Source organism: Muscardinus avellanarius (genome assembly GCF_963383645.1).
Source record: "Muscardinus avellanarius genome assembly, chromosome: 10".
NCBI lineage: Eukaryota > Metazoa > Chordata > Mammalia > Rodentia > Gliridae > Muscardinus > Muscardinus avellanarius.
The window spans coordinates 10930311-10954707 of NC_137796.1; the positions used below are offsets into that span (position 1 = coordinate 10930311).

The 24397-nt window shown below is 38.1% G+C and overlaps 1 protein-coding gene across 6 annotated transcripts in view; it reads right to left on the minus strand.

Moving 5' to 3' along the window:
- CNTNAP4 (contactin associated protein family member 4) overlaps positions 1-24397 on the minus strand; it is a gene marked incomplete at both ends in the record, with an annotated part of 302761 nt that overhangs the window by 196512 nt on the left and 81852 nt on the right. For 5 of the 6 annotated variants that reach the window (XM_080702914.1, XM_080702915.1, XM_080702916.1 and 2 more), the window contains one exon: positions 19491-19684. In XM_080702914.1, the coding sequence (XP_080559040.1) occupies positions 19491-19684 (194 nt within the window). The remainder of the gene's footprint in view (positions 1-19490; positions 19685-24397) is intronic. The other variant, XM_080702913.1, reaches the window with a different exon arrangement.

Sequence of the window (24397 nt, forward strand, 5' to 3'; positions counted from 1 at the left end):
TAGGGTGCATGGAGTTTCCATCTCTTGGGAATTTGACCTTAATTAAGAAATAAACACACTTTTTTTTAAAAAAAAAAGACAGACATGTAATAGGCATTTTAACCAGTAGCATTTGGCCCATTCACTTATGTTGAGGGTATAATTTGGGGAAAAGGCCAATATCTAAGTAAAATGAAACATAATGAAAAATGTACTGGTGAGTTTGAGATCCAGTTGATTAAGGTTATACAAACCCTGCAAAATAATCCAGGTGGACTCCCTGAAAATAATACTATTCCAGGTATTAATGAAAATTAATAAGGCCTCTGAGAAAATGTAGTGACTTTTGGAGAAGTGATGGTGGGATAAGAGGGGCAGGGGAACTTGACAAGCCCCAGGTTGCATTGTGGGTGCAAGGGCCTACATTGGAAAGGATGAGTCGAAGCTTATTTAACAAGCTCATCTCAGAAAAATAAAGACAGTGACTCAGAAGAGAAGTATGGAACTACAAGGAACTTTGGCAAATGTTTTAGGGGCAGCTTTTAAGCTACTGAGATCGGAGCTGTGATGCACCAGGAAATTGTCGATGAAATATGCCAAGGTTCAAGCTGGATGGAGCTGTCAGGCCTGGCTGCCAAACAGAGTCCTTCAATAAAACCCAGATACACGCTGCTCTTTGTACACCTAGTATAGAGGACAACCCCACCCCAGAAGCAAAGGCAGATGGGCACAACCCACTCGTATATTCTTCTACCTGGTCCTCAGTGGTGAACCCTGGTGCTCATCTGCAAAATGTCCGATGATAAACAAAGCAATGGTGCAGCTCTACCACCCCTGGGTATCTTTCCAAAGGGACTAAAATCAGAATATTACAGTGATACATGCATACTCATGTGTATAGCAGAATGATTCACGATAGGCAAATTAGGGAACCAACCTAGGTACCCATCAACAGATAACTGAATTACAAAATGATGAGACATGCACACAATGGAATTCTATTCATCAATATAGAAGAATAAATGTACCACATGCAGGAAAATGAAGAGACTCAGAGAACACTGTTAAGTGAGATTTGCCAGTCAGAGAAAATAACGGGTCATATGCTTTCTCTCATATATAAAAGCTAGGGAGTAATCAGAATAAAGAGGGATTTTAGATAATGGGAGAGAAACCCCGCTGGAGTGAGAGAGGTAGGCTTGGGGAGGGTTTTGAGGAAGGAGAGAATTAATGAAAGAAACACTTTCATTGATGTCATGTACATATGTAAGAACACCAATCCCAATATCATATCCTGTAAAGGGAAGGAGAGGGAGTAGGGGAGGCTCACCGAGTGCTGTGTGCCTGTGTCCATCATCACTCTGAAATATAATAGGAGACTGCAATGCATAGAGAGAGAGGAAAAAGAGAAAGAGGGGGACGCTAAGCAATGATATCTTCCCACATAGGAAGAAAGTCTATATTTTGAACTGTAATACATATGCTGATAAATAATAAAAAAGAGTCAAATCCATAATTTACTAAAAGTACCCTCATTCTACTGATTATCTGTTAAATAAATATAAAAAAAACTTAATGGTTCAGTCTGTTTCATGAATTTCCTTCTTACAGCACATTGAAAGGCCACTCTTGCTAGAGGTCTCGCATGCTCATGAACATTATCTGGATGATAAAAAATCTAAGTGTAAAATGTAATAAATGCATCACTAGCAAACTAGCAAGAATTTAGGTGGGAACTTGATCACCTTAAATATGAAATTTTTCAGTGTCAAAATATTGATCTGCCTTCTTTAAGGGTTAATACGGGGAACCATGCAGCTTTACAACTGAAAGGGAATGAGAGATATCTATCTCAATTAGTGCCTGGGTTCTCCTCAGATCCTCCTTCTATAAGTAAAAAAAAAAAAAAAAAAGAATAAGGGACCAAGACGCCAATTTGTGCTTAGTAACATACTTCTCTGGTCATATTTCCATTTTACACATCACCCTTCCTCTGTTTTAATCTAAAACGTGGAAAGGTCGAGAGATATAGACTGTGTATCCAAGGCTCTCTTGTCAGCGTCCAGGTAAAAGGAAGGGAGGGACCAGGACATTTCTTTCCACTCCTGCTCCATTTCCCTCTCTGCATCTCTAGCTACCAATAAATATCCCTGCCGCCCTAACCCTCTCCTTGATGGTGCATGCCATGGTTCTAGTTCCAAGTGGAGAACAACGCCAGGCCCCAAGCTCTGGAAATGTCACCTCCTTGGGGAACCTCCAGCTCTGGGAGCCGTAGCGTCTTCCTGCAGTTGCCAGGTTCTGAGTTGCCTCACCATCTCGCATGCGGATGCCCAGCCTTCCCATCGTCTGTGACCAATGCTCTCTAGCGACTTCCCAGTTTCTGATGTCTCCAGTCATTTCTAATTTTCTGATTTAGAGAACAATTTAGGGCCAGACGAAGCTTTCCTATTTATTTTCCCTACCTTGCAGTAATGTAGTCAAAGATAAGATGACATGCTATATGTCTGAGGGTCACCAGCCATTATGTAAACGTGTGTGTGTGTGTGTGTGTGTGTGTGTGTGTGTGTGTGTGAGAAAGTTTAATTGCTACCCAAATAAATATCAAAAATTAATAAATGATGCTTTATGTTTATAACTGCCTGGTCTTTTTTTTATCATCAATGTATGTCATAAGAGATTGTCTTGTAACAAGTAAGAGATCCCTATTATTTATGTCATGGTTAATTCCATGTGTCAGTTTGGGCCAATGAATGAACCCAAAGGCATCTCTCTTCCTGCTCTGTCTTTGGACAGTTGAGCTCCTGGTTCTCAGATCTGCAGAATCCGACTGAGGGATACCACTGCTTCTCCTGACTGCCCAGCTCACAGACTTCTTAGCCTTCAGAATGCGTGAGCCCATTATCAGTATTTATTAATTTTGATAAATAGGTAGATAGATAGAATGTTATTGGTTCTTTGTCTTTGAAGAGAAAGAACTAACATAATCAATTTTCCTTAAATATCTAACACTTTTATTATCCCCTAGCCATTCTCCTCTGTCAACCTGTTTCTTTTGTCTCCAGCTTAGTTTATTCCATTGAAACTGTATTTGTATATAAATCTGAATTGTATATAAATCTAATTTTTACCTGTTCTAGCAATATAAATTTCACCTACTGCCTCTCAACTCTTCCTCTTCAATTCTTAAGAGTTATCCGTATGTATGTATGTATGTATGTATGTATCTCACATGACAGCTTGCTGTAAGATATGGCCTTGGCTTCAGAATTCACTCCAGGACTGGCCAATATATTATCATATCATCTGTTTCTATGATTGTATATGATTCCATTGTGAGGAGGTACCATAATTAACTCAAACAAATGACCTAATCACTGGTGACTATGATGAATATTATTTGGCCACTATTTAGCTTCCTCTTGGGTTAACCAATAGTGGTTTGATGCAGTACTTTAAACTTTTTAAAAGAAATTCCATAACTATTAAAATTAAAGAACATGTCATCTTCTTCTATAGTGTACTTTGAAAAATAATGTCTTAAGCAATACTGCAGTCTTAAACATCCTCACTTCAATCTTTCAGTAAGTATTGTCTCAATTTTTATATTTCTCATTTTTTCTTCCTGTGAACTTCCTGTTTATATTTTACCTCCTCTTTAAAGCAAGGATTTGAGGCTACATTTTTATCATTAATTTTTAGATTGTTTTATACCTGTATTATATAACAGAATCTTTTGTGATGATGAAAATGTTCTATGACTACACTGCTGAATACAGTACCTGCTGGGCTAACAGAGCTATTGAACGCTTCATATTTGTCTAAAATGAACTAAGAAAATGTATTTTATTTACTTTTTATTTATATATTTCTTTGGTGCTGGAGATTAAACCATGGGCCTCCCACATGCTACACGTGTTCTATCACTGAGCTATACCCATAGCTTTATAATTTTATTTCATTGTAATTATTTTCATTTTAATTTTAAATAATCCTTCAGCTACCCTATTGAACTGCATAGCTTTAGATGTTAAGGAAATAGAATGTTTTGTTACTAGAAGGCTAGAGTTAACATTTGGTCTACAGGATTTTTTTTTTCATAGTCTTGGTCTTTAGCCAAGTCCTTCTTGCAACATCAATCTAAGGAATGTACAAGAGTCTAATCAAATCTGAGATGAATCAATACCCCACTGGTCTGTTTTGTGCTGAACTAAGAATCTGTACCAGGTTCTTCAGTTTGTTGAGTGACCCAATGTTTCCCATCCTTTGCCGCAAATTATAATCACCTGAGAATATATTTAGAATCCGAGTACGTGAGCCAGGCATGGTGGCTCACATCTATAATCTCAGAACTTGAGAGGTTAAGGCCAGTGAATCTCAGGTTCTCGGCAGCCTCAGCAAGTAGTGAGAATCTCATCGACCCAGCAATAAAACTAAAAGTAGGAATAGGAGTATGGCTTGGAGGTAGAACCTGTAGTACCAAAAAATAAAATAAGAATCTCTGTACCTGGTCAACCATCTCTAGATAGTCTCCTGGCCATCAAAATTCAAATGTACAGGAAAATGTAAGAATCACAGATATAACCTGCAATCCGCGATTAACCTAGGATTAATAAAATGAAGCTACTCCACAGGTCAAAGTAGCTAAGTGTCCTTGACACAATAGTTCCATCACTACCAAGGTCAAAGAGCCAAAGGATGCCTGGCACAGATGGCCTTCCTCCTCTAGTGGTCGCTCCCACCCAGGCTTGTTCATTGTGACCATGTTTATTTCAGTTAGAGCCACTGGGGTATTTATAAGCAACCCAGCATCGCTGGACATGCATTATGCTATTGCTGGACATGTGCCTGACGCCCATCCTTATTCCTTTTTTAAATCTAAGAAAACTCACAGCTGAATGAAGCCCGTTCAAAGTCAGTGGGATGTCGACTGCAACCCACAATCACTGCTTCAGGTAAATCAAAGCAAGCGCTGCTAGTGTACAGAATACCACCATGGCCCACCTTACACTCTTTTTCCTTTTCATGTCTTTTATTCAGTTTCTCATGTGAATTTTTTAATCTTTTCTCCCCCTCTGTGGCATCTGGGTTTAGTTCTCTTAACATAATGGAGGTCCATTCTAGTGGCATACGTTTAGCTTTATTTTATATCTTGATAATTTTCTTCTTCAACTAAATTGTTTTAAATATTTAATCAACCTAGGATCTATTTTGACATAAAAGAGTTATTTATTTTTTCTAGAAAGTTATAATTCATCAAGGTTCACACTGACTAATTTACATTTCTTTATATAACTTCAATGTCATATCTATTGGGCTCAAATCTTTAAGTGTACCTGACCTTGGTAATAAATATTCTATTTATTCTGTACTACAGTGCACGTGCACACATGTGCACACGTGCACACATGTGCGTGTGTGTGTGTTACAAGGGATTAAGCCCAGGGGCATTCTACATTTGAGCTACACCCCTAGCCCTTTACTATTATTATTTTTTTTGAAACAAGGTCTTTTAAGAGTCGCTGATGCTGGTCTTGGGCCTACAATTCTTCTGTACGAGGGTTATAGGTATTTGCCACCATGCCTGGCTTTCTACTATGTTTTTGTTTCATTTCTCTTTGTTTCCAATATTGGGGATGGAACCCAGGTCATTCTACTTCTGAGCTATACCCCCAGACCTATTTTTTATTCTTTATTTTGAAACAGGGTCTCACTGAGTTGCAAAGAGCCTCTTAAGTAGCTGAGGCTATCCGAGAACAGTGATTCTTCTGTCTTAGACTACCAAATGTTGGGATTACAAACCTGCACCACCACACCCAGCTTTCTATGTCTTAATGTGCAGTATTAATATGCTTTAACCAAGGAATACAAATATTTTTCCAACATATGGATTCTCTTTACTACTATTCCTCTTGCTAATTAGTTTAGTTATTTTTTTACATGTGCATTCTTTTCTATGTGAAATTTAAAATGGTATCATTTGGGTGGTTATTTTAGTTAGATAAGTAGCTTTATAAATACTGTCTTCTATTAAAAAGCAAATACACCCTTGCATTTTGTCTCCTCTTGTTTCCTCTAGTAACATTCTAAATAGTTTTTATTTCAAATACATTTTCTATATTTTCTTGAAGTTTATTCATTTTTGTTCAATTAGAAGTAGAATATTATTTCTTTTATATTATCCACCTAGTTATTTAAAAAGACACATCAGAAATTTTAAAAATTGATTTTGTTGATATACACATTATTGAATCACCTTTTAAAAAATCATCTACTGATTCTCTTAGGTCTTTAATGAATATAATTCTGTTGGCTCTGAATCTTAGCTCCGCTGATTCTCTTAGGTCTTTAATGAACGTAATTCTATCAGTTCTGAATCTTAGCTCTTCCTTTCTAGTTTTATGAGTTTTTTTCTATCCTTGTCTCTAATGGAACTCTGCTTGATACACTGGAAAATTCAAGATGGAAAATTATGAAAACAGGCCGAAGGTATCAATTTTGCCTAAGTCAAATAAAAACTATGAAGAAACACCTTGAAAGGACAGAATTGCTTTCAAGAGAGGAAAACATCAAATGTGGCCTCCTGGGACTGAAGCATGAACGAGGCCAAAAGCAGACATCTGAGACATGATATCACAGCAATGCTAAGTAGAAATGGAGGAGAGGGGCAGCGTTGTCACCGAGCTGCCACAGGGTCAAATGGAAGACACAAGTCATGACATGTCTTTAAGATGTGTTAGGCTCTGATGGATGCTTCGGGGATGATCTCGATGAGGTGCAAATCAAGTCTCCTGCTCGCTCTAATCACTCCCTTCAGACAAGTTCTACTTTCTTGCTTGGACACAGATCAGTTTGAAGAATATAAAACAATATCACCATTCATCGGACATTGCTGGGTATGTTTACCTACAGCTTAAAGGAGTTCACGTATATTTCTCATGTGTTATATATTGATGTAAAACTCCAATAAAATATATGTCATACTGGAATTTATGAGAAGAGACTAATATAGCATGCTACAGAAAGAACGCAGATGTACAGAGATAAGATAAACCTAATTTCCTGTTACAAAATATGTCTACAAACTAACTGCTCTGATTCATGATGGATGTCATATTAAAACTCCAAAGGAACACTGGGCATTAAAGATGGTGTCCACATATGTTCTCCTATGCCGTAGGATGCTTTTGTACTCAATTAATCGGCAAATGTGTTTTGAAATCGGGATATATGATGACTCCAACTTTTTCTTCTTTCTCAAGACTGTTTTGGTTAATCAGGGTATGGAGCCCTTAAGGTTCCAAATGAAATTTTCAAGATTTAAAAATATTTTTTCTTTCTTTAAACATTTGAAGAGAAAGCCTAATGAATGGGAGAAAATCTTTGCCAGCTACTCCTCTGATAGAGGACTAATATCTAGACTATACAAAGAACCTAAAACAACACTAAGCCGGGCGTGGTGGCACATGCTTGTAATCCCAGCATTGGGGAGGCTGAGAATGGAGGGTTCAGGTTCGCAGCCAGCCTCAGCTACTTTGCCAGGCCCTCTGCAACTTAGTGGGACCCTTTTTCAAAATAAAGAAAGAAAAAAAATATCACAAAAAACATATAATTCTGTTGGCTCTGAATCTTAGCACAAAAAAAAAATATCAAAGAATTTGGCAACTGAACTGAATAGAAACTTTTCTCAAGAGAAGAAATACAAATGGCCAGTAAATATATGAAAAAGGGTCAACATCATTAGCAGTCAGGTCAATGTAAATCAGAACTACACTGAGATTCCATAGAATTCCAGTTAGAATGGCAATCATCAAGAATGTAAACAATAATATGTGCTGCCAAGGATATGGGGAAATAGGAACTCTCATAGACTATTGGGACTGCAAATTGGTACAGTATGGCGGTGCCTCAAAAGGCTAGGAATATAATCACTATATATCACAGCTGTATCATTCGTAGTATCTTTCCAAAAGATTTAAAATCACAATACAAAACTACAGTGATAAGTGCATGTTCATATTTAAAGAATCATAATTTACAATCACCAAACTATATAACCAGCCCAGGTGTCCATCAACAGATGAATGGGTAAAGAAAATGTGGTATATATACAGAATGGAATTTTACTCAGCCATAAAGAACAAAACTACAGAAAACAGATAGAAATAAAGAATAGCATGCTAGGTGAGACAGGCCAGTCTGACAGAGTCAAGGGTCATATGTTATCTATTTTCTCTTATATGGAAGCTAGAGAAAAAATAGAAAACAAAAAGGACCTCAGATAAATAAGGAGAGACACCAGGAGAGGAGTGAAAGGGGTTTGGGGCGGGAAGTGGAGAGGAAAAAAAAAAGACTTCACGAAAGAAACAGATCAAATAGATGTACAGAGGCAGGGAGTGTGGTAGGATCCTGATGGAAATCCACCGAGTTCTGTGTGCATGCATGTTTGAACCTCACTATAATGTAAAATTGTAATGCACCAATAAAAGTATGTGTAAAATATGTATGTGGCATGTTGATACAGATGATACTGAATCTGTAGATTGCTTTGGATAGGATGGACATCATTTTAATAATATTAAATAGCCTAATATACAAATGCAGACAATCTTTCAGGATGCACGTTATTTTTCAGTATACAAACCTTTGGCCCATTTGGATAAATTTATGTCAAAGTATTTTTATTCTTTTTGATGCTATTATAAATGAGATTTTTTTAAAAATTTCTTCTTGGATAACACTGAAATTAGTGTTAGTGTTCAAAATTTAAATATATAAAATATATAATAAACATATATAAACTGGGTACGGTGGCACACCCCTATAATCCTAGTACTTGGGAGCCTGAAAGGAGAGTATGGCAGAATCAAGACCAGCCTCAGCCACTTAAGGAGGTCCTCCACAATTGAGTAATACCCTATTTCAAAATATGTAGCTGTGGCTGTATCTCAGAGGTAGGATGCCCCTGAGTTGAATCCCTAGTACAAAAACTAAAAAAAATTAAAAAAAAATGTACTGTTATAGTTAAAGACTGTCCCCTAAAAAGCTCATCTATTAATATTCAGGGTTGGCATAGTTAAGTCATGAGGGTTGTAGTCCCATCAGGGGTTTAATCCATCATAATGGATTTCTAGGGTGTGGCTCGAGAAGGGAGGGGCCCTGGGGGCGTGGCCTTGGGATTATATATGGCTCCTCCTCCCTCACTTGCTCCTTTGCTTCCAGCCTCCATGATGTGAGGAGCACAGCCCTGTCCTCGCCCTCTCTCCACGTTCTGCTGCCATATCCTGGTATCCATGGTCCCCGGCCTCACATGAACCGGATCCAGAACTTCTAAGGAAACTTTGAACAAATAAATCTTTTTTCCTCTAAGTTATGTGCTCAGGTCTTTAGACTATAGCTATGAAATTGCTGACCAATATACAAATATATTGAATTCCTTTAACTCAATATCAAAAATAAGAAAGCCAACAGTTGTCCGAAAAGATGTTCAACATTACTGATCATCAGGGAAATACAAATAAAAACCAAAAAATTCATGTCACACCTGCTAGAATATCTAGTATTAAAAAAAAAAGTGTTGTGCCGGGCGTGGTGGCGCACACTTGTAATCCCAGCATTCGGGAAGCTGAGGCCAGTGGATCACGGTTCACGGACAGCCTCAGCAACTTAGTGAGGCCCTCTGCAACTCACTGAGACCCTGTTTCAAAATAAAGAATAAAAAAAAAAAAAAATAGGGCAAGGGGTGTAGTTCAGAGGTCGAATGCCCCTGGGTTCCATCCCCAGACCAGCAAAAAAAATAAATAAATAAATAAAAAGTGTTGACAGAATGTAAATAAATTGGAATACTTATACACTATTAGGTTGTTTTTATTATTTTTATTTTTATTTTTATAGTGTTAGTGATTGAACCCAGGGGAATTCTACCTCTGAGCTATACCCCCAACCCTATTTTTTATTCTTTATTTTGAAACAGGGTCTCACTAAGTTATAGAGGGCCTCACTAAGTAGCCGAGGCTGTCCTCAAACCTGCAATCCTTCTGCCTCAGCCTCCCTAGTACTGAGATTATAAGTGTGTGCCACCATGCTCAGCACTATTAGGTCTTTTAAATGACGAGAATTCAAAATGTGGCAGCCACTATGAAAAACAGTATACATAATATATAACTTTCTGGAATACCAAATAAAAATTCTATACCACGTGATCCAACAATCCTACCCCTTGGTATTTATCCAAAAGAAATGAAATCAGGATTCCAAAGATATTTTTGGGCATCTGCATTCACTACTGCAATACTCACAAGTGTCAAGATGTAGCCACAACCTAGATGCCCACAGACAGATACGTGTATAAAGAAATGATGGTATATATCTACAGTGGCATGTTAGTCCGCCTTTCAACAGGAAGAAAATTAGGACAATATGGGACAACACAGAAGACCCTCACGGAGCTCGTGTTATATGAAATGAGCTAGCCATAAACGTACAAATACAGGATGAGCCCGAGGAATCTCAACCCGTCAAGCACATAGAAGCTGAGCTGGATGGTGGGAGGAGGATGAATCACAGACTCACCATGCTACAAGTATAACGTTCCAGCTCTACACAACCATTAAGTGCCAGAGAACTGCTGCATGACTTTGAGCCTACAATTAACAATGCTGTATCATACACTTAAAATTTTAGGAGGGTAAATTTTAAGTGTTCCTACTGCTATGATTTTTTTTTTTTTTTTTTTTTTTTTTGCGGGTCTGGGGATGGAACCCAGGGCCATTTGACCTCCAAGCTATACCCCTAGCCTTATTTTTTATTCTTTATTTTGGAACATGTCTCACTGAGTTGCAAAGAGCCTCACTAAGTAGCTGAGGCCTCCCGAATGCTGGGATTACAAGCGTGCGCCACCACGCCCGGCTGCTATGATATTTTTAACACATGCATAGCTAGGTTAGTTACTTTCAAAAGGTAGAGAATCCACAGTCCTGAGGATATAGACTAATCATGTAGGCTTTAATTGAAAATATATTTTTCGCCAGGCATGGTGGCACACGCTTATAATCCCAGCATTTGGTATATATATTTCCAAGAATAGTGTCTTGTAAAAAGCAGTTTTAGGCCCTCCCCTAGGCCCTCACCAAGTTCCAAGGCAAGTGCTTCAATGCATTAAGCCTGATTATTTGACATGTTGAAATCCGTGACACTAGCTGACATTCACGGCAGGCATTAGTCATGTTGTACTTTATGTCACCGTAGATGGTTTTTCTAGGCTTGGGTCACTACAATAAAGGCTCAACATAGAGAAAGGGCAAGGAAAAAAAAATGTCACTTGAAAGGAGAGGGGGATCCATCTAACTTGTTGCAAATGTCCCTTAGAGTTTTCTGTTAAACGCCCAAGGTATTTAAATTTATTTGACTTGAAACAAATGCATGCCAAAAAATTTGCAGGCTGCATTTCCATCTTGCCTGGCTGATAGAGTTGACAAGTCAATCGTTCACAGTGACAGTAATGGCCTGAATATCCTGTGACAGGTGGTATTTCTATGTAACTGACTATACCACGTCACAAAGGTCTCTCTTTCACCAGCCAAACTCAGAACGCTGGCATTAGACTCTCCTAGTTTAAACCCAAACAAATTTAGAAATACAATGAAGGCTTCCATTTGAACAACCACATGCAACTGAAGTCCATGAAAAATAAACGATGCTTGTATTTAACAGTCACATTTACCTAAATAAGTTTGCAGATGTGTACTATTCCATTCCTTCCCTTTACAGTGTACAAGGATAAAAAAAAAAAATTGTGGGTGTTTATCAGAGAGAATGTTGAGAATTTAACTAAATTCTCACATAAGTTGATCGACTTAAAATAATTTCTAAAATGCTGGTTTCATGATATTTTAGCAATTGTTCTTAAATTGTTCTTTTCCACTTACAATAAACTGGCTCAAAAGAGTCTTTTCATCAGAAATATTGAGGGATTTGATTGTGCCCTCAAGTTAGGATGAACAGTTTTTATGGCTTGGATTTTCTAAATTTTTATAAAATATTGATTCACCATCCAGCATAAATTATAGTTTAGAAACATGTGACTCTACATTTTATTCTGAAACAAAAATGCCACTGTGTTATAAAAAGTAAAACATCTACCTGTCAAGTTCAAATTTCTATTAAATGCCCTGTTTAGATCATCAAAAAAAAAATGCCTGGACTTTCTTCTTAAAGACTGTTTGTAAGAAGCAATACAGCATTTTATTAATTATTTCTGATGTGCAGACGCAATTGTTCTCTCTGGTCCTTGATGAGAGATAAAATGAGGAAAGAGAGTACAGTCCTCATTAGGATTCTTCTGCCCATGTTGACGGTTTTCACTGTGTTTGGTTCTAAACTGATGACAGCTGTCTTTCCTTTTTCTTTCCATCACATACTTGTAAAATACCTTATGTGTTTCCCAACTCTCTTTCAGATACTTATCTCTATCATCTAAAGCAAACCATGAAGTTCTTTAAGAAAATTGCCTGTTTTGTATAATATGCATATATTATACATAATATATGTTATATATTATATATATGTTATACATATACTATATTTGTTATATAGTATACATATCAAAAATATTATATATAGTATATGTACCATATCTGTTATATATTATATATGTGTTATACATATACTATATATGTTATATAGTATACATATCAAATATATTATATATAGTATATGTACCATATGTTATATATTATATAGTGTTATATATGCTATATATGTTATATAGTGTACGTATCAAATATATTATATATAGTATATGTACTATATATATGTTTTATATATATATATATATATATATATATATATATATATTTTTTTTTTTTTTTTTTTTGGTGGTACTGGGGTTCCTGGAAGCCCTTCTACCTCTGGGATACAAACCACGGGCTACACTCCCAGACCTATTTTTTTACTTTTTTATGTGGAAACAGGGTCTCTTAAGCCTGTGAGGCTGGCTCCAAACCAGCGCAATCTTCCTGTCTCCACCTCCCAAGTGCGGGGTTGTAAGCATGTGCCACCACACCCGGCTTATATGTTATATATTATATACCAAAAATTATATATTGTATATAACATATCATATATAGTACAATACATATAATATATCCCATAATATGTATATACTATATAATGTCTGGATATATAGTATCTAGATAATATAATATAATAAATTCCATAGTATCTAGAAAAACTGGACAAAAAATGTTAAGAAATGCACATTTGTGACAAAGGATTTTATTCTTTCCTGTGTCTACCAACTCAAGTTTGTTCTTTGACAAAAGAACAAAACTTCAAATTGAAGTGATCTGTCTTCTTACTAGTCAAAAGTTAAGACTCTGCACATAAATTTGCCATATTTCACTTCTTCTGTTTTGGCAACTATAGATTCACAGAGAAACAGTTTCCCTGAGAGTGGGACCAGAACGACAGTGAGATAGAATCCTGCAGCCTACCTAGGATGAACAGAAGACGTATAGAAATATGCAAATATGAGTACATGAGTATAAATATGTAAACATGAACATAGAGATATACATAAGTATCAACATAGAAATATACAATAGGAGATACATCCTGTACATAAAAGGATTTATAAACATCTGTACACACACACACACACACACACACACACACACAGAGTATGTGGCCACTTAGTGATTTGCGGTTGTTTTAACTATTCCACACCTTACGTGTGCTATGTGTTGTCCTAGTAGCTGCGGGGCACTGTTTTAATATTTTACACTTCTTTTCTAAATATACTTGTTATGGGTACATTGCCATTGTACGTCCCAGTGAGAACGTGATAGGAACATACACGCACACAGCATGCCGTGTGGCTCCCCTCCCAACACCTCCATGCTCAGCATCCATGTTACTGAGATTGGTGGTGATGCCTTCATATGCAGGTGCAGCGGTATTTGGGCCGCTTCCCTCACCTTCGGTTCTCTTTTCCATCCCCATCCCCCTCTCCAATCACTTCGCTCTTCTACTGCTCTCTCTCCTCATTTATCTGAAGTCCCTTTTGTTCCTATTTTCTCTCTAGCACCCACATATGAGAGAAAGCTTACCACGCTTGACTTTCAGAGACTGACTGATCTCGCTTAGCATAAACTGCTCTAGCCCCGTCCATTTTGCTTGCTGATGACAGAATGTTGTTCTTCTATGTGTACACCACGTTTTCTTTATCCAGTCATCTGCTGACAGCCACCTAGGCTGGTTCCATAATTTTGCTATTTTAAATTCTGCTGCTACAAACACAGATATGCATGTATTGTTAGAGTGTTCTGACTTCCAATTTTGGAGAAACATCAAGCTGTGTTAGCGCTGGGTCATGTGGTGGTTCTAATCCTAGTCCTTTGAGGAACTGTCATGCCGATCTCCGTGGTGGTTGTACTAATGTGCAATCCCAGTGTTTAAGAGTTCCTCTTTCCTCACATCCTTGCCGGCATTTATTATCGCTTGTATACGGGATGGATGATTGACATTCTAACGAGTGAGATGGAATCTCAGTGCCCTTTGATTTGCATTTCCCTGATTGCTAATGGTGGTGAATGTTTTTTCATATACTTATTTTCCATTTTCATTTCTTCTTTTGAGACATGTCTATTGGGTTCAAATGCCTGTTTTTATTGTGGTGTTTATTTACTGTTAAGTTTTTAAATTATTAGTATATATAATATTTAAACACATTAAATATACATTCAAGCATATTTATATATTATATGTATGTATAAATATTCTAAATATTTATTCTCTAATAACCCAGAGTCTGAAGAGCAAGCCTACAGAATGGTAATGTCTTAATTTTGATCCTAATGTTCAAAATTATCAGCTTTTTTTTTTACCACATCCAAAATTGTCATTCATCCCTTCCCAAAGTTGACAATCCCACCTGACTAGTCATCTCCTTGGCTTTTGCAGAGGAGTTATCACCTTTCTCTGTGTTTTTGGTCACACTTCTCCAGACCCATGAAATACTTTACTTCATCCTTCAATAATATGAATGATCAGGCTCTCTTCAAGACTCATGTAAGTCCTACTTTCTTGACAAATTAAGTCCATGCTGACCTCCGCAGACTGCCCACTGTCGAATCTTTAGAAGCCTCTACTTCATACTTGTGGGTGCCTTTAAACAATTTTCAGGTCTGTTCTGATGTGCCTCGTCTTTCCCATGACATTAATATGAACTCTTAATGATACCTCCCAGAAATTTGTGCAAAGACAGGGACAGATTAAGAGACCAATATATTCAAATCTATAGATTCACTCTCTGGTTCTCTCACTAATTCACACAACAAAAAGGTGTGTGCCACACTGGTTGTTGGATAACAGATATGCTAATATAAAATGAGAAAGATAAAACATCTCTCATAGCCGGGCGTGGTGACGCACGCTTGGAATCCCAGTACTTGGGAGGCTGAGACAGGAGGATCGTGCGGGTTAGAATCCAGCCTCAGCTGCTTAATGAGGCTCTCAGCAACTAAGTGAGACCCTGTTTCCAAATAAAATATAAAAATAGGTCAGGGAGTATAGCCCAGAGGTAGAAGGCCCCTGGGCTCAATTCCCAGTACCACATACACACACAAAAATACTCTCATAAAAAAAGTTTAAAATTTATAGGGAAGAAAAAAGTCTGTCATCCTATATGAATATAAATATAGATATAGGTTTCGTATAGATTTTATATATACTTATATACAAACATAGATATCATATATAACATTAGAAAATTTATCTATGTGTAAATATATAGATTGATTTTACATACAAAATGTAGATAGATGATAAATAGGCAAGCTGATAAGGCAGAAGGGTGTCACTTTTAGTTAGTATAGGAAATGTGTATCCCAGGAGAAAGTACATTTCATGCATTCCTTCATTCATTCAATAATTAATTTCCTCACTCATTCAACACACACTTGCTATTTGTCTTCAATATGCCAGGCACTATTACACTTAGGGAATGCTGAGATGAAAGTTTGGGACCTAAGGGAGGTACAGTCTTAATTTACAAAGAGCTCATACTCAAAGAGGAAGATACCAACCAAGAAGTTATCACATAATCTAAAAACCAACATTACCTTAACAGTATCATAACTGCCATGCCTTTACTCTAACCAGTGTGGTTTATTTAAGAATATCATTCTTTGATAGGTTGGCAATTATGAATTGTGTGGCTATGAACATAGTTGCACATGTATCATTTTGATAGTTTCATTTCCATTCTTTGGGGTAGATATCCAGAAGTGGTATTGCTGTATCATATAGTAGATTTGTTCCCCTTCTTCTGAGGATCCTCCATACTGTTTTCCAAAGTGGTTTCACTAATTTGCAATCCCACCAACAATGTATTAGAATTCCCACTTCTCCACATCCTCACCGGCATTTGTTGTTGTTTTTATACTGAACAATTGCCATTCTAGTTGGAGTTAGGTGAAGTCTCAGGGTAGTTTTGATTTACATCCCTCTGATTGCTAATGATGTTGAATATTTTTCATACATTTGTTAGCTATTTGAATTTCTTCTTTTGTGAAAGGTCTGTTTAGTTCACTTACCCATTTTTTGATTGGGTTATTTGTTTTCTTAGTGGTGAGTTTCATGAGTTCTCTGTATATTCTAGATATTAGTCCTCTATCAGAGGAATAATTAGCAAAACTTTTCTCCCATTCTGTCAGTTCTCTGTTGAGGTTCTCGATAATCCATCAGCAGATGGATTACAGAACTATAGGATATGCGCAGAATGGAATTTTACTCAGCCATAAAGAAGAACAAAACTATGTCATTACAGGGAAATGGGTGGAACTGGAGAACATTATGTAAGTGAGATTAGTCAATAACAATAAGTAATAAATTGGATATCCTCCCTAATATGAGGAAGCTAGGGAGAAAGATGGTCATAGGAGGAACTCTAGATGAAGAAGAAGAAACCATTGATGAGCAAATAAGGGGACCTAAGTGAGGGGGATAGGAGGGGAGAAGAGAAAATTTCCCTAATGTACATGATGTACATTGACAATCATATCAAAGTCAATAACTAAGCCAAACATGAGATGGAAGGAGAAGGAGGGATGGGTGGGAATTGGGGAAGGGCTAAATGAGTGATGTGTGCATGTATTTCTCTATCACCTTGTACTCCACTAAGATGCATGACTACAATGCACCGATAAATTTTTTAAAAAAGACTATTATTCTTGCCACGATTTTACTCCAAGCGGCTAATATATTTTTTAGTATCAGTGATTGAACCTAGGGGTGTTCTACCTCCAAGCTACACCCTCAGTTCTTTTTCTTTTTATTATTTTGAGACAGGGTCTTGCTAGGTTGCTACAAGCCTTGATAAATTTTTGAGGCTGTACTTGAACCTGCAATCCTCCTGTCTCAGCCTTTCAAGTACTTGGATCACAGGTGTGCACCGCCAGGCCTGGGATCACAGGTGTGCACCGCCATGCTGGCTACAATTCATCTTTCATAGGTATAAACAAAAAGGTGAAGGGCAATGCCTAGGTGTGTATCTCTCCCATCCTGATTAACAAAAACACCATAATTTTCATGATTGATCTATCACATTTATTAAAAAAAAGTCAAAAACTTACATTTTAATTAACACGGCAAAATACTAACAGGCATTTGCCACTACTTATCTAGTTTAAAATCTAATGCTTAATTTAGAAGAGGAGTAAAAGATAATCCAAACACCTAGTTACAATAAATACCTCATTAAGCTTTCATTGTTATTGGTTCATAATTACTGTTTATTTTATCCCTAGTTTGAATGGTTCTCATGGAATTAACTCAACCGTAATATTCAATAGTGTTTTTTTTTTTCCCCCAGTCCTATGAACAGCTTCAACTTGCTTTGGATTTTAAAGTAGCTTTCTTTCTTCTTTTTTTATTTTTTTTTTTATGGATCTGGGGATGGAACCCAGAGGCATTTGACCTCTGAGCTACACCCCCAGCCCTATTTTTTAGTCTTTATTTTGAAACCGGGTCTCACTGAGTTGTAAAGGGCCTCACTAAGAAGCTGAGGCTGTCCATGAACCGTGATCCTCCGGTCTCAGCCTCCCGAATGCTGGGATTACAAGCGTGCGTCACCACGCCCGGCCCTTAACGTAGCTTTTCTTTAAAAATGGTGATGTGTGCATTTATGCCTACACAAGTTCTTTTTACCCCATTATGATGTATAAATACAATGCACCAATAAAAAAAAATTTATAATATATATAGGCAACTTTTTCTGACCCACTGTGCTCTCTGGAGAAAGAGCCCTGCTACTTCTTCTCAATCCAATTTATATCAATAAACATGGACCAAATGACCAACAACAGCTTTGGAGACAGAAAGGTGAGTGAATCACAATCCATTTCTTCAATGAGTTTATAATGTATAACAGAGTTTCAGGAAGTTTCAAAAAAAGAGGCAATTGACAGGTCAAAGAAAATTATCATTATGTGCCCAAATAGGCTTTCAAATTATCTGTGTGCTAAGAATAAGGCTTCATTAACTTACTCATTTTCTCTGGTTCCAGCAGCTCAGCCAGAGGGGGAAAAATAGTTCTTTGATTGCAGTCTGTTTTCCCTGGCCCACAAAGATCCAAACAAATACTAACGATTCATCTCTTTATCATCACACAACTTCCTTTATCGTGCTTCTTCTACCAGGCATCTCTATGCCATCAGTCAACTATGAAAAACACTCCTTTTCTAGAACCTGCATTGTCCAAACTGCACTGTGTTTGGCATAGGAGTGCAGTCTCTATAGGAAAGAGACTGGGAAAATTCTAGAAAAGATTTAGACATAAATCATATACCTGTGCATATATATGTACATATATATCTATAGTGCCAAGTATAGCTCCATCCAAAAAAACTCCATAATCAAGAGAGAGAGAGAATCCCAGAAAATGTCTGAGTCATCAGAAAAAATAAAGAAATTCCTCTAATTTTAAAATAAAGACCATGCAAATGTTATTTGAAAATAAAAACACATTTTTTTTGTAGTGGGTATTGAACCCAGGAGCATCCCAACTGAAAGCCACATTCCCAGCCTCCTCTTTTTTTTTTTAATTTTTGTTTTGAAACAGGCTCTGGCTAGGATGCTGAGAATCTCGCTAACTTGCTCAGGGTGGTCTCAATATCCCAACTACTAAGATTGCAGACATGCACCATCACTCCCAGATGCAAATCATTTTTAATATGTCTTTTTTATTTCTTAAGTTTCCATGGTATTGAATGAACTAACAGGACTTCTGAAATTCTGAGGAGCACTCTTTGAAATAGATTTACTTCTAATATTCTCATAAATTTACCATGGACTGTATTAGAAGATGAACATTCACCATGATTTCTATTAGAAAATGTTTGCAAGGTAATTCTGAAGATTCTGTATCTATTTAACGTAAGACATCGGTCAAGAAGCTGCAGTAACAGCAGTACTTGTTTCCCTGAGCAACTAAATCTATTACTCAAGAAACATACCCAGATGCTGTCTTCTTGCCGGTACTGTTTCCAGTTCCTGCCACTGTCACTGAACATCAGGAGGTAGCTGGTCACCCAGTTGGAGCTCCCGTATCCCCCTTGGGTGGCCACAGAGGTGATCTCCATTCTCTCTCCAAGGTCAATCTGCAACCATTGGTATTTGTTTGACACAAGTGGAGACCAGCCACCAGCTCCTTTAGTGAAAATAGAATCAGAGAAAACATAGAGAAAGAATTAGTCAAAAAATCTCTTCATGGGGTAGAAATAGCAGGAAGACTGCATTCTTCCTGGGAATTTAAGAAAGTCAGACTTTCAGGATATGAAACTTCTTGTAAGCATAGAAAACTATATGAGAGCAAGAATTTAGTGGAAATGAAGGGAGCCTATATTGCTTGAGTTTATTTCCAGGTGTGATTCTTTTCAAACACTTTCTTGCTGAAAGTTCTCAGTGCTTGATCTGAAAGGTGAGCATCATGTCAACCGTTGGAGCTAGCGTGCTTACTGCCCACATGCATGACTGGGCAACGTTTCAGACTTAATTCTTTACCCAGGGTTGGACATAAAGGAGCTATATAGAAAACCACCTTTGAGCATGTTTAGACTTCCTCAAGAAGGACCTAAAGAACATTATTAATCTTTGGAAAACAAAGATAGTCAAGGATTAGTACTGCCCTCTATGGGTTTACCATCTCCTGGGAGGCCCAAACATCAGAGTATGTTTGAAGCACAATATGAAATAAAATTGATAAATGTGCAGGGAATGATTGTATAATAAAATGGCGAGTCCTAGACAGAGGTGGGCTGGCACTGGCTTTGAAATAGTGTATGACACAATTGTTACATTTCCAATTTTGCAACCACTTATTACACATCGTCATATAACCATCTTTGTATTTGCCCATGGTCAGAGTATTAAAGCCATGGAAATTGGCAAAACTCTACAAATAAGCAACCGTCTCCACCCAGCAAGTTTATCAACACATCACTGTCTCATCTGGAAAGAGAGAATGGTGGGTGTAGGGGTGAAGGTAGAAAGTCAGGGTAAATGTCACTGAGCAAGTTTGCTTGAACCCTTGGAAGTGTAAAGTAGGCATCTGCTATGGACTGAAGGACGTATGGTTTGAGCAGAATATACTGTGTTCTGTTTTCTCCGATACACACCAGAAAGTATAGGTGTAACTCTTGTCTTTTTTATAATGTTTTATTTTCTCAATTTAATATAACAATTTTGGGAATTAGGTCAAAACTTTTCAAAATGCATTGCTGATTATGTAATTAATCTATATTCATTGTAAAAGTCAAGAAATGGGGCTTAATATATATTGGAATCCAATTAGCCATACTGCTATTGAGTAATTTATTAGAATGTAACATCTATCCCATTACATCCCAAATGAGAATATTAGCATCTGTTTTCTTTCCCTCCTCATTTATTGCACATGTTGAGGTTCTGGTATTGAGGCATAAAATATTAAATAGAGACTACCACCAATTTATGTGCAATTTTCATTTACATATTAGCCTTGACATCTACGACCTATTTTATGGAACTTTGCATCTAAACCTAGTCAAAAGAAATGCCCAAGAGATATTTGATATTATGGTGAGAGCACAGGCCACTGAGAGACTAGAAGGGACACACCTGCATTGACAACTGGTGTGCAAGATTTAAAAAGTTGTCTGATGGTAGAACACAACACAGTGTCTCTCTGATGAATGAAAGGTAGAACTCTGTGCTCCTTACAACTCCGAAATGAGAAGGCTGCCAGGCAGGACCACACAGGGTTCCCTCAGTAAACGGGGCAAGTACAGGCTGAGCTCTAAGATGCAGGCTATGTAGGGCAAGCAGGTGGAGGTTAGCTTGGCTCCGTGGGCTCCCTTGTGGACTGGTTGTTTAAATAATGTCTCTAGGAGGCTCTGGGACATAGGGACTGGGACTGCCTCTAGCTGTCTGATACCTGGCTTTAGTATGATCAGGGCTAATGCACAGTGGACCCAGATGGTGAATGGCCAGTCCAGGAAGCAGTTAGGGTATGATCAGCTCCCCAACAAGGGAGACTCACCTTCCTCTACAAGGGCCTCAAAACTGAGTCAAAATAACATCACTCACTCACACACACACACACACACACACACACACACACACACACAGCAATGTCCTCTCTTGTGGCAGCTCACTAACCTCTACATCAGAGTATGGTTCCCAGTATCTTTTACAAATTTTATTCTTTCTGAATCATTGTTCAAAAGTGTCTTCTACTCCATATATAAAAAATGCAAAGCTTTTTCCCTCTTTATATACCCAGAACACCATATATATTGTACAGATTTTTTGTTAGTGTGTTTTTACTTTTAATTGTCTTTGTATTTGCCCATCTAGAACCTGTGACTTGGAGTAGAGTCCTCTTAGTCACCACTTAGTCATCATCTACTCTGTTTAGGTCAGCGTAGAATAATCTCATCCTTGAAGCCAGAGAGTGCGTTGGGTAGACATGGGCTCTGGTTGAATTGAGGCATATTGGTGTTATTTATTTAGCATTCCTGATTCCTGTCCACAGGGGGCAATTCTTTCTCTTATAGTTTATCATAATAGGGAAATTGTTCTTGAATGATTCCCAAACAGTTCCCTATCACAAACTGCTCAAGGAATTCTGGAACCCTGTTACAGCTTGATATTATAGAATGTCCCCTGAAAATCCCACAAATTAATGTTCAGAGTTGATGTCATTGAGTCATGAGGACTGCAATCTCATCAGTGTGTAAATCCATTGTGATGGGTTTAACTGGCGGTAACCTAGGCGGAGGGGGGTGGGTGGGTGTGGCTAGAGAAAGTGGGTCCCTGGGGGAATGGCCTTAGGGGCTGTGCTTTCGTCTGGAATCCTCTTGCTTGTTTACTTTCTCTTGCTTCTGGCCTCTATGATGTGAGAGAAGAGACCTCACTCTCTTCCTCTTTCTGATCCTGCTGCCATGCCCGGAACTTTGCATATATAACCCGGCCTAACATGGACTGAAGCTCCAAGATCTCCAAAAAGGCTGTGAGCAAATCAATCTTCCTTCCTCTAAAGCTGTGGGGTCAGTTGTCTTGGATTACAGCAGAAAGAATGTGGACTGAGACGACCCCACACACACACACACCCGGGGATCTGCTCCCACAGCATTCGTTTCTAATCTAAGCCCATGCTTCTGACACACTTTATTCCTCAGGATGCAGTCAAGCACCACCCATCCCCTTTCACTCGTTTACTCTGGTAGGACTGAGCATTTATTGGGCAAGAGAGTACAAGAGAGTACTTTATGTCAGGCACTCTGTGAAGCATTGTCATTCAATTCTCAAAGCAACCTATTTTGCAGAAGATGAGTCAGACCCAGAGTGCTTGAACATCTTGTCCCTGCCCACAGAGCAGGAAAGGGGCACAGTGCTCTTAATAAGGACAGGACAGCACCTCTGGTATTGTCAGGATATGTAAGTGGGAACAGGTAGTTCCCAGTGCTAAGGGAAAACAGAAACCCTTAAGATTTAGCTACCAGGAAGTGGGGTCACCTACCCCGCCCCTTCTGATTAACAGTGCATCAGGTCTTTAAAGGCATGTGGTGGGGGCGGTGACTGGGTATTTCTTCTCACTTGCCTACTTAATCCCAGAGCCTATCAAAACCCTAGAAGTTGAAAGTCTTATGGATTCTGATGCTAAGCAGGCACCCTCAATCCTCTTATTGCTATAACTGTGTATCTCTCTGAAATTTTTATCATCTTTACAACGAGAGGTTAGGAAAGGGAAGTAGCCCCAGGCAGTCACTATTTTGACTTGGAAGTTCTGTATTTGGAATTTTATCTGTATCGCCTGTACCTCTGAGAAAATGCTGATTACTTTGTTTCTTGCTCTTTCTCATTAATTTTAATTGATCTAAAATCAGTAATGAGGATCTGCTTTGGGGGACAATTTGGAATTTCACCGTATGCCTCCGGCGTTTCTGCACACCTTTATAGACCAGTATTTAAAAAGCAAACGTGAGAGGAACACGGCAAGGAAAAAAAAAAAGAACCAGCATGATCCTGGTGGGTTAAAATTGGATCATCAATTCCCCTCCAGAGAAAGCGGAACCCCTCACTGACCGCTCCCTCTTTCCTGCAAGGCTCCCAGTTACAAGCGCACTAGCCGACTTGAAACATTTGCAGTTAATTGACCTTGAACATTTCAATTTCTTACCCGTGGTGAAAAGGTACTACTGGTATGCAAATTGAGCTGTATCATTAACAAGGTACACTGATAAAGGAATGGAAATTCGGATGCTCCCAGGCTTTTCCCAAATAATTTCAGCAGGATAAGTCTGCCACAAGGAATCCGAAGATGGCTATTGGTATTTAAGCTGTGCAGCTCGGCAAATGTGTACGGTGTCGGTGTGTGATAGAGTACCAGACTGTGGCCGGTTTCCTTTGAAGACAGATGTTGAATAGCAATATGGGAAACAAAGGATAGCTAGGTGGACAGACAGACAGATCACTGACAAATCTCGGCAGACTTTGGGATACCAGGCTCCTGTGACAGGTAGGGACAGTTGTAGCATGAAAGGTACAAGAGCAGCCCAGCTTTATTGCACCAACCTTCTGGCCAGGGCCAATCCATTCAGCTTTATGCTATCAGCATATTTACTGTTTTTTTTTTTTTAATAGAGAAAGTGATGGCTAACTCCAACAGACTGTAAACTCTGAATTGCTCTAAATGAAATACTATCATGAATTATTGTTCTTTTGTTTATTAATTAAACCTTTCAGCTGCTAGTCAAGTGTTATTTGTCCTTAATGTTCTTTTAATATGCTAATATATCCAGCATCACAGTAAGCTGGTACCTCTGAAACCAAAGACCATCTTTTTGTAACCCCATCTATTCTGCAGCGATTACTACTTCAC